Source organism: Seriola dumerili, unplaced genomic scaffold, assembly GCF_002260705.1.
Source record: "Seriola dumerili isolate Sdu_G_001 unplaced genomic scaffold, Sdu_1.0 BDQW01000025.1, whole genome shotgun sequence".
NCBI classification, from domain to species: domain Eukaryota; kingdom Metazoa; phylum Chordata; class Actinopteri; order Carangiformes; family Carangidae; genus Seriola; species Seriola dumerili.
In genome coordinates, this window is record NW_019174280.1 from 8,330,378 (window position 1) to 8,339,710 (window position 9,333).

Genomic DNA, 9,333 nt, shown 5'->3' on the forward strand with positions numbered 1-9,333 from the left:
TCAAATGAGTCAATCTACACCAGGCTAAATCTAATTTGACTGAATCCAGCTCTGCACTTATTTCCACTGCTGTAAAAAAAAAAAAAAATGCTCAATTTTTGTTGTGACTTTTTGTCAAAGTGATTCCAGTGTGTGTCATTTTAGAGGCAGGGGTTTATTTAATATTATACTCATTCATTTTAATGAAGAGAAAGATCATGAGAGTAGCCATTAGCAGGAAAACCTTAGCTGTGCTCAAATAACATGACATTGAAAGGACACTTAAGACATCATTGTGGTTGAGTTCATTATATATCTGTGACGCTCTTCACCCAGACCGTACACGAGCTGATGCACTCACATCGCTTTGAATTCATTTCAGATGCTCTGACATCAGACCTTCATCAAGTGTCTGCCTCCCTGTGTGTTCAACTTTTCTAATGGCAGCAACTAAATGTGATGGTCAAAGGTTCCAGGTATCAAGATGGTGTGATACAAAGTAGATGTGTGCAGTACTGTGACTTAAAAACTGTCAAGTAAATGAGTTTCTTCACAAATGAAACGGTTCAATCTCCATGTTTAAACAAAGGTTAACAGTGCATGAAGTCCTGACCCTTCATAGCATTTTTCACTCGACCTTTCCTTCCTTTCAGATGAGCAAAAATTTACACTCATTTCCACGTAGGGAAATGCTTTAAATGTGTAAACGTTAAGTAGTCCATCAGAGGATTCAGCTGCTGTCAGTCAGGACAAGATAACCTCAGTACAATGGGCTATACTGATACGGTCTATTGAGTGTAACTGAGTGTGTTCTGGTCACACAAAAGGCTTTAATTGTTACCCATTTTACAGCCATTACTCAAGATGAGATTAGTGTAAAATCTGTATGAAGTGTAAGTAGAAAAATACAGAAGCCAATTGTGTCAAAACAAGATAAATTCAGTTTTTTTTTTTTTTAGATGAACATGTGATTTCTCTTCATGGTACCAGTGATGTTTCTTCCTGAGAGATGGTGTTTGATTTTCATTTACATAAAAAAAAGCCAAAGGCTGTCTCAAGAACATGAAAAGCCTCTGGTTTTAGCTGACTGACCCGTGCTGTGATAAATGCTTGTAGATTTTATTGGTTTCAAAGGCCACATGATTTTTCACATTTTCAACTTGACTGAAGTAAGAGGACAACCAGTGTTTCAAAAATCATCCATGAGAAAAATATATTGCAATTAAAAAAGGAATACAATATTTACAGGTTATTTTTTATAGATATAATACATGGCTAACAGCTTTTATCTTGATTGCTTGTGACACATCAGGCTTATGCATATTATTGAACTAATTCCCCAAATTACAGATCATTACTCTCACTATACAAACACATACTAAAACAAAACATAAAGTGCTACTGTAGATGTTTTTCACTGAGTTAGTGACAAAAAAAAAACAATCTAAAAGAGGAAATATTCACCAAGCTAGCTCTTAATAAAAATGGGAAGGACAAATGTTGACTTTTACACTTTATAGAGTTAATGATGCAGTGTGATGTCTGATCCTATTCAGGATACAGATATTTAACTTACACTGTAAGGCTTAACATATTCAATTAATGTAATCTGTACAATTTTATTTTTATTTGCATAAAACAGATTAGTAATAAATGACTTCAACATAATTTGAATAAATCTTAATATCATGCTTCTGACAAGAAATAAACATGAATGTAGGTGACATTCATAGAAGAAAACACCAAAAATGATTGTGGGAGTTAGCATAAATTCTATTCATACATTCAGCAGGTCACTTAATGCTTTCTCTTATATCTTCATAGCAGAAAACAGCCTGTCTCTATAGTATGAAAGAAGTCCACTGAGTTGTGTGCTAACATACAGAAAAGAGCAGCTTCAAGTGTTTAACGGTCTCTCTGGTCCTTTGGATTTACACACAGGCACATTTGGCGAGGCTATCAATGACCTATGTAACTTGTTCACACAAATAAACAGAGAGCAGGATAGAGAAACTCCTCTAGATAAGTAAGACTGGGTGGATGATGCTGGGAGAAATACAGCTGCCTCAGAGAGGTGTGAGGTTTCAGTGTGAGACTAACTGAGGTTAAACATCCGTGTGCATTGGCTTTTGTAGCGACGGGAAGATATGAGAACTATTCATATTCAAGCTCTGGTTCCAGTTCCTTTTCTATATCAATCCAGGAGCGTTTCTTGGCACTGGGGAAGTCCTTTCCCAAAGCTCCTCGCGTTAATGGCCGAGATGTTTTTATATTTCCAGGCAAGGCGGATGCTGCGGGGTCTGCGTTAGGTTTCATATCACGGCTTTTAAAATGGCACAAGGGTCTGACAGGACTGTCCTCGTTGGATTTAGACGGACTGCTTTCTTCTCGTAAAACCGGCCGCCACGAGTGAGCCCTGCTCTTCTTCGGAGGCCTTCCTCTGCCTCGTTTCACGGGAACAGGGTTATCTGCTACGCCACTGACCATTACTGGGGTGTCCTCAGCTCGTGTCTCGGTCACATCCAAAGATTTTTTTTCACTTTTTCTCTTTTCAACCAGAATAACTGCTTCACTTACACTGACACTTTTCCTGGTCTCTTCTACCACAGTACGTTTTTCGTTTTCACTAACAGGGGGAAGAGGGTTCTTTCGAGGCCTGCCCCTGCGGCGCCGGACTTCAGGAGGGTTAGGAGCTGGTTCATCCTTGGCTGAAGGAGGAACCTGACCCACACGGTTAAAACTCAAGCAGGCAGCCGCCTGTGCTTTGTTCAAACCTGCGACCGTGCCCCCCTCCTGTCTGTTCTCTACATCAGCTGAAGGCCGATGGTTTGATTTGTTAATGAAGGCAGGCCCGGACAGGGGGGCTGTTGTATGTGAACGCTTTGGATCAGAATTTGAAGGTGTAGTTTTGTCCTCCTCCAAAATACGGCTGCTTTCTGAGTCGGAGGGGTGGTCAGATGCAGAAAAGCTGTTATCCTGGTTCTTGGAGGCCACGTCACAACGCTGCATGTTAGCTGAAGTGCTAACCTCTCCCTTTTCTCCCTTCTGCTTGGCTTCCATAAACATGAGTGTGTAGAAGCCTTGACCAACTGTGAGAAGATAAAAAAATATGTAATTAATATTATAATAACAAATTTAAATTGAAGGAATTAAAATGAGGGTGTGGTGAGTACTCAACTTACGTGGTTTCAGAGATGAGGGAAGTATGAGTCTGCCGGTCTTCGAGCGAATCAGAGGAAGAGTAAATGGCTGTGGAGGGGGAGCAGAGGGGTTTTGGGAATTGGGTGTTGAGGACACGGGTGAGGTTCCATCCTGAGCTGCTGTGACCTGAGGGGAAGCTGGAACTGTTGGGACCTGAGACTGGGTGTCCTGGGCTGGAGCTCCAGTCGCTTCCTGCTGGTCCTCAAACTTGGACGTGTGGGTGGGAAGGGGCACGGGCGCCTGTGCACTGGATTGAGCCCTGTGTACATTAGGCTGAAGCAGAGACATCACCTGGTGTACATTGTTTTGGGCTGCAGATGAAGCCATTAGGAAGTCAGGCTGTAACAGGGGCATGGGCTTTGACATGGACTGGGGATTTTTGGCTTGTAGGAGAGCCGCTCTGGACTGGAGTAGATGGGAAAAGATAGGCCTCCATTTCATTGTCTTCTCTCTCATTTTCTGCCTCTGGCAGATATCCTTCAGCTTGTTTTTAATCAGGTTCTCAGACTTTCCTAAAAAGGTCACATTTCACACAGAACAAGTTTCAGTGAAGGCAGCTTCATACACTGTGCACACACGTCACTTATTCTGTTAATCAAGACATGAGAAGCTGCATTTTATTTATTCAATCCAAAAGCTCGACATGCAGCAACAGAAACTGTTCATACCAGACAAAAGAGAAAGCTCCTTCACATAGACAGACTGCATCTCAGTCAGCTTCCTCTTCTTCTCCTCCAGACATCTGGAGGTCTCAACCAGGTTTTGGATTTCCTTTAGAGCCTGCAAGCACAAGGAAAACCCACAAAAGATGGTGACACACAGCTGTGAATGGATTATCTGGTCAATGTTGATCTGGTATAAATACTGAAAGTGGGCAAACAGTTTATTTGTAAGACAGTTTGTTTGATCTACATTACAAATACAATTATCTGTAATGCGACAACTTTGTGGTGAATAATTATCCATCTTTCTGCATTGAATCACAAACTTCATGTGAACACTGGAGGGCTTCATGTAAAACTGTTTCCATTGCCAATCACAGCAACTACTGCAAAAACTGTTTTTACAGATTGATTGAAAAATGACTGGCAATTTTTCACTTCTGTAAACATTAAATCAAGAGTTAGTGTTTGTGTGTGAAGGATTTAAGTAATTTGGACGGCACTTCACGTTTGCATGTAGAGCACAACTAAAACTAGAAGTGGTAAATAAAACTAAAAAGTTCTGAGATTTACTGAACAACTATTTTGCAAAGGTTTGCATGTAAATGAACTTGCAACAGCACAAATTCAATTCTCTGGCACTGATCACAACAGTCATAATTATTCATAATTATCCGTCATAATTAAGTCCCTGGAAACCTGTAGTCTTTACAAGGCAATTCCTCTGACTGATGAGCTGCAACAGTTTTGGTGATTTCAGATGACGGATTTTCAGAAAATTTTGTTTTGTCTGTGCTCTTCTTAGTGGTTTGAAGTGTGAGGGGATTAATGGGAAACAGGTGACGTTTGCAATATTTGAATTAAAATATGACAGATGTAGGGTTGTTTGCTCATGTTGGTAGACCACTGCTAATCACATCTGATCAGACCTCACCCACACAGTCCTGATGAAGCAGGTTACCTGAGATTTGTTAAACTTAATCATTAAACAATTGGAATTAATAAATAATATGTAATAAACAATGTTTTTGTAAACTTAAAATTTGATTGTTCCTCCTTCAGTCATGAATATTTAATGTTACAGAAAAAAAACATTAACTAACATTTGAATTTTCAAGAGCCTTAAAGTACCTACCCACTCTATTATAATGACTTCAGTGGCCAACTTCTAAAGCTGCTTACAGCACTGCACATATTTTGAGACTCATAGGGATATACAGCTAAGATAAAATATAATTTCTCTTCCTGCTTTTCCAAGTAGGAAAAACAAGTTTTCTAGCATATTGTTGCCGACCATAATGTAAAAAGTACAACTGTCTGAGGATGATGTGGGACTGACCAGTGAGAGGAGGCGGAGCCTGGGGGCCCTGGGGTCACTCCGGAGGACAGTCTGGAGTTTGTCGAAGAGGTCCCGCTGTTCAGAGCGTCTTTGCCGTTCTAGCACTGTGTGGTTCTTTCGCCTCTTTTTGTCCTTGGCGTCACCTTCTTCGTTGTCCATTTGATCCTGGTATGGAGATACAGTGGAGGTGATAAGCAACACATTCAACACAGACATTGTCCTTTACTTTAAAACACACATTTTATAACATAAACCCAATGAACCTTTCCAAGTTTAGTGAGATAAAATGATTAAATATGATGTCAATATTGGCTCTGCCAAAGTAATTTTAAAAATGGAGGGTTGCTGTACCTGGATCCTGAGGTCCCTCGCGGATCCAAAATCATCACTGGAATCTCTGAAGGGAGAGAAGAGAACAACACATACAAAACTTCAGAGACACATTCAAACTTTATTTCTTCCATACAATTCACATCATTATACATCCTTTCATTCACAAGCACACACACATGTATTACCGTGACTCCTGTAATGTTTTCCTAACAGCTTCCCTCATTTTAGCAATTGCCATTTCTTGTCTTGCTTCCTCCACAGTCTCGATATCCACTGGCTCCTCCTGAAGAAAACAACATTCAGAGTGCAGTTTTAAAGCTATAACAATGACTACAATTATAACGACCACAGGATCAGATATGCAGAGTTATTGTTTATGCAATATCATTCACACATTTTATTTATACAAATATTCAATTGAAAAGAAAAACAAAATAATTGTTTATTCCTTAAACTTACATCTTCGTCACCACAGTAGTCTGATGAGTCAGAGCTTAAGTCCTCTGAAGCGATATCCAGGTTTGACTCCACCTGCCTACTGTTGGCTTCATCACTCTCATCTGAAGGCATCTTCTCATCACATATCAGCTCAGACGAGTGGCCAGGCTCCACTGATATGCTGTTGGACAGGTCTTTACCTTCATTAAGAGTGTCCTCACCAAGCCAATTAGCATCCAAATTAGCAGCTAAGTGGCCAAAATTAAACAAAGCATCTCTTTGTGGCGGGGCTTTATCCACAGCAGCTATGTCTGAGGTGTTCACAGTTTCTGGTCGTTGTGCAGCTCCATCAGCTCCAGGTTTTGGGAGTTGAATGAGAGTGAAGCCCCCAGGCAAGGCAACTCCTGGTAGGTTCTGGGCCCCCGTGCTCTGGTTGGTTGGAGGGCAGATCCTGAATGAATAGGTCCCACTCTGTCCCAGGAAGCTGGGGGTTTTCAGCGAGGGGGAGACTGTCAGCGAAACAGGCGAGGACGTGGAGCTGTTCTGGAAGGGACTGACCAAGCTGAGTTGGCTCGAGATGAATGACTGGACAGGGTTAATGATGGAGGAGTTTTGTGAATGTTGCGGCAATGTGGTGAATCCTTTTCTCCAGGAGTCAGGCTGGAAGTGAACTAAAAGTAAAAAATTGCAGAGAAGACAAAGCAATAATTATTCTGCTTAGTTATTACAAAGTTAGAAATAAAAAGAATGTCAATCTTCAAAGCCAAATCCTGGAGAACTGAAAACATGAAGGTGTTTCCTTTCATTCTCTAATATTAGGAATTAGGATTATTTGCAGTGTTTAACTTAATGTTAATAAAACTGAAACGCTGCTTTTTCCCCACTCTGTGTTTATACCAGTAACTGATTTATTAAGTATAAAATTGAAAAAAGTCAGACTCAAGTTAGTGTTCATTTATGTCATCCATCTGCTTGATGACAGAAACTAGATTTGCAAACAGTACATTTAAGTGGTGGTACTCTTATTTCCATTGAAGATGTCAATATCCTGCAGTAGCCACAGGTGTGGGCGTGTGTGTGTGTGTGTGTGTGTGTGTGTGTGTGTGTATGTGTGTTCTCTACTTGATTACTCTTCCTTCCTTCAGGAGGCAATCAGTTTAAAACTAAGTGCCTGTGCTATGGTCCAGGAACAGAGACAATCATACCTGGTGCTTGTGTTGGTGTCTTCAGATCAGTGGTTCTCCTTGCACTGACAATTGGAGGGACCACTGTGCCTGCAGCCTTTATGCGCAGAGTACCAGGAGTGTCATTTTTTTGCATAGACTGTGGTTTCTTAGAGACTTTATGAACAGTGTCGACAGGAGTATGCAGTCGGCCTGTGACATATGCTGCAAGGCGGTTAGCTGGATGTAGAGATCCCATGTTCCCCAGCAACAGTCTTGCCTGATTGTAGCATTTGCCATTTACCTGTAAAAGAGGAAATATGTGGCATTACTCAATAACGTTAAAGCTCACATTTTCAACCACATACACTTTCCCCACACATTATCAATGCCATCAGTCATGTATTACTTGGTGTTGTTCCAAACCTGATGAAACTATATTAAAAGTGTTATAAATAAATGGCACTTCCTCGAGCCTGACCTGTATAAGTCCATTTACTTGGCAGCCAACAGGTTTGGTCCTGGCTCTCAGTCTGCCGGCGGGTAGAACTCCGCTTAGGAAGGGTGTGACTCCAAACTGCATCTCTGACTCTTCAGTTTGACCATCTTCCGCCTCTGCATTGATGTCTCCATCAAAGCTTTTATTGGCAACCTTTTCCTCATCACTGTCATCAAATTCATCCTCCTCATAATCACTGGCTTTTGATGGTTTACTGATGTGTACCTAGAGGAACGTAAAGTACAGCTTATAATATTCAGAAACTGGTCTATTTTGGACCAGCTGTTCTTTGTAACTGGTCATGTGAATAGCTGAGAAGTGAAGGTAATAAGACAGTAAGTTAAAGTGAAAAACACACCCTAACTATGCAGAAGGCCAGCACAACTGCAAAGTGTTCCTACTACTGATGGAACAGCATTTTCTGGAATCACTATAACTTTTCAAATATCACAACATACAGTAGATAATGGACTTCAATCACATCAATACGACACAAGTGCACTACTCTTCAGAGGCCTACCCTATAGGTGACAATGGAGCCACTGGGCTTCCGCATGAAGATCTTGGCAACTGGGCAGATGCGGTAAGGTCCTATGTAGAAACGCTGAGACAACCGATTCCGATTCATGCGTCGACATAAAGCTTCAAGGACCATTTTGTGGTCCTTGTCCCAATGGCACGCTGACTGGATCTGTATTTGTTTCCTTGCTTCTGTTTCACTGGCTGTGGATTCCTGACAGGCCCTGTCTGCTGAGGGACACAAGGACATATAGTTATGTGTAGCAACAAATACCTTCAGTATCATATAGTCAGGTATATCTATCCAACACAAAGGGCAAGACATAGGGATTTAATAAAATGTTGCCTATTTTTCATTGACAGATGGAACTTTTACAGCACAAAGAACATTACATTATGTCTGAAATGCACCATGTCAATTTCTTTACCTGCTTTTTTAGTCTTTACAGTTCTGTAGTAGTGTCTTGGCTGGTTGTCAGTCATCTTCTGCAGTTTTTTATTGGTGCTTGGTGTAGAAATATTAGGGATCTTTGGCTCTATGGTAACTTCAGGAGGAGGCTTGCTGTTGAACTCTCTAACACGTGCACATGTCATCATGCTCTCCAAATATTTATACACTGGATCCTTGTCCTCCTCTCTTATCTGAAATGATCAATTTTAATTTTTTTTTTTCATTTTAAAGAAAAGGGACAAAAGAGAGGGAAAAAAGAGATAAGCACAATTTTTTTACACCTAAAACATAAAACAAGCAAAAAAAAAAAACTAAAGTTTAGCTCTCATATCTTACACTCTACTAAATAATTTGCCATTTTTACAAGTCTGTAATGAATAAATCAAAAACTAGATAGGAAAAGCCTCAGTTAAATCCAAGAAGAGAAAGATTTTATTTTACCGGTGGCGTTGGACGAGGTACACTGGTGCGTTTTGGGGGTTTTGATGGGACCAAACACTGAGAACCTTTGGGGGCGTAGAGCGGCTCTGGATCCACATCATGAATATTGCGGTTCCACAGTTTTTTTATGTGGGAGCCCGGGTGAGGTTGGACCGCATTCTCTATATTAGTCATAGCTGGGGAGGGATAAAAGCATCTCATTAACACTTCTGAGTTACTGATGGCTGTGGCCAAACTGAGCTGGAAACAGAAGCTAAAACCAGAAGAAAAAAAAATCCAAATAGTTCAAATGGTATTTAAAATGTGAT

At 40.7% G+C, this 9,333-nt stretch overlaps 1 protein-coding gene across 1 annotated transcript; it reads right to left on the bottom strand.

Moving 5' to 3' along the window:
• Window positions 1-1,100: 1,100 nt before the first annotated feature.
• Window positions 1,101-8,242, bottom strand: LOC111236568. Its single transcript, XM_022765359.1, has 10 exons — window positions 8,135-8,242; window positions 7,597-7,839; window positions 7,158-7,419; window positions 5,974-6,623; window positions 5,700-5,797; window positions 5,533-5,578; window positions 5,182-5,346; window positions 3,849-3,960; window positions 3,162-3,692; window positions 1,101-3,068 (listed from the first exon to the last, which is right to left on the bottom strand). The coding sequence occupies exons 1-10, from the start codon at window positions 8,240-8,242 to the stop codon at window positions 2,134-2,136; spliced, it is 3,150 nt and encodes a 1,049-aa protein (XP_022621080.1). The 3' UTR covers window positions 1,101-2,133.
• Between the last annotated feature and the right edge of the window lie 1,091 nt (window positions 8,243-9,333).

Excerpts from the sequence above, each read along its gene's own strand:
- LOC111236568 (XM_022765359.1), bottom strand. The coding sequence starts at position 8,242 with ATGAATCGGAATCGGTTGTCTCAGCGTTTCTACATAGGACCTTACCGC. Across the intron at positions 5,579-5,699 it reads AAAACATTACAGGAGTCACG|AGATTCCAGTGATGATTTTG; the intron begins GTAATACATGTG and ends CTCTCCCTTCAG. Across the intron at positions 3,693-3,848 it reads GGAGCTTTCTCTTTTGTCTG|GAAAGTCTGAGAACCTGATT; the intron begins GTATGAACAGTT and ends TGACCTTTTTAG.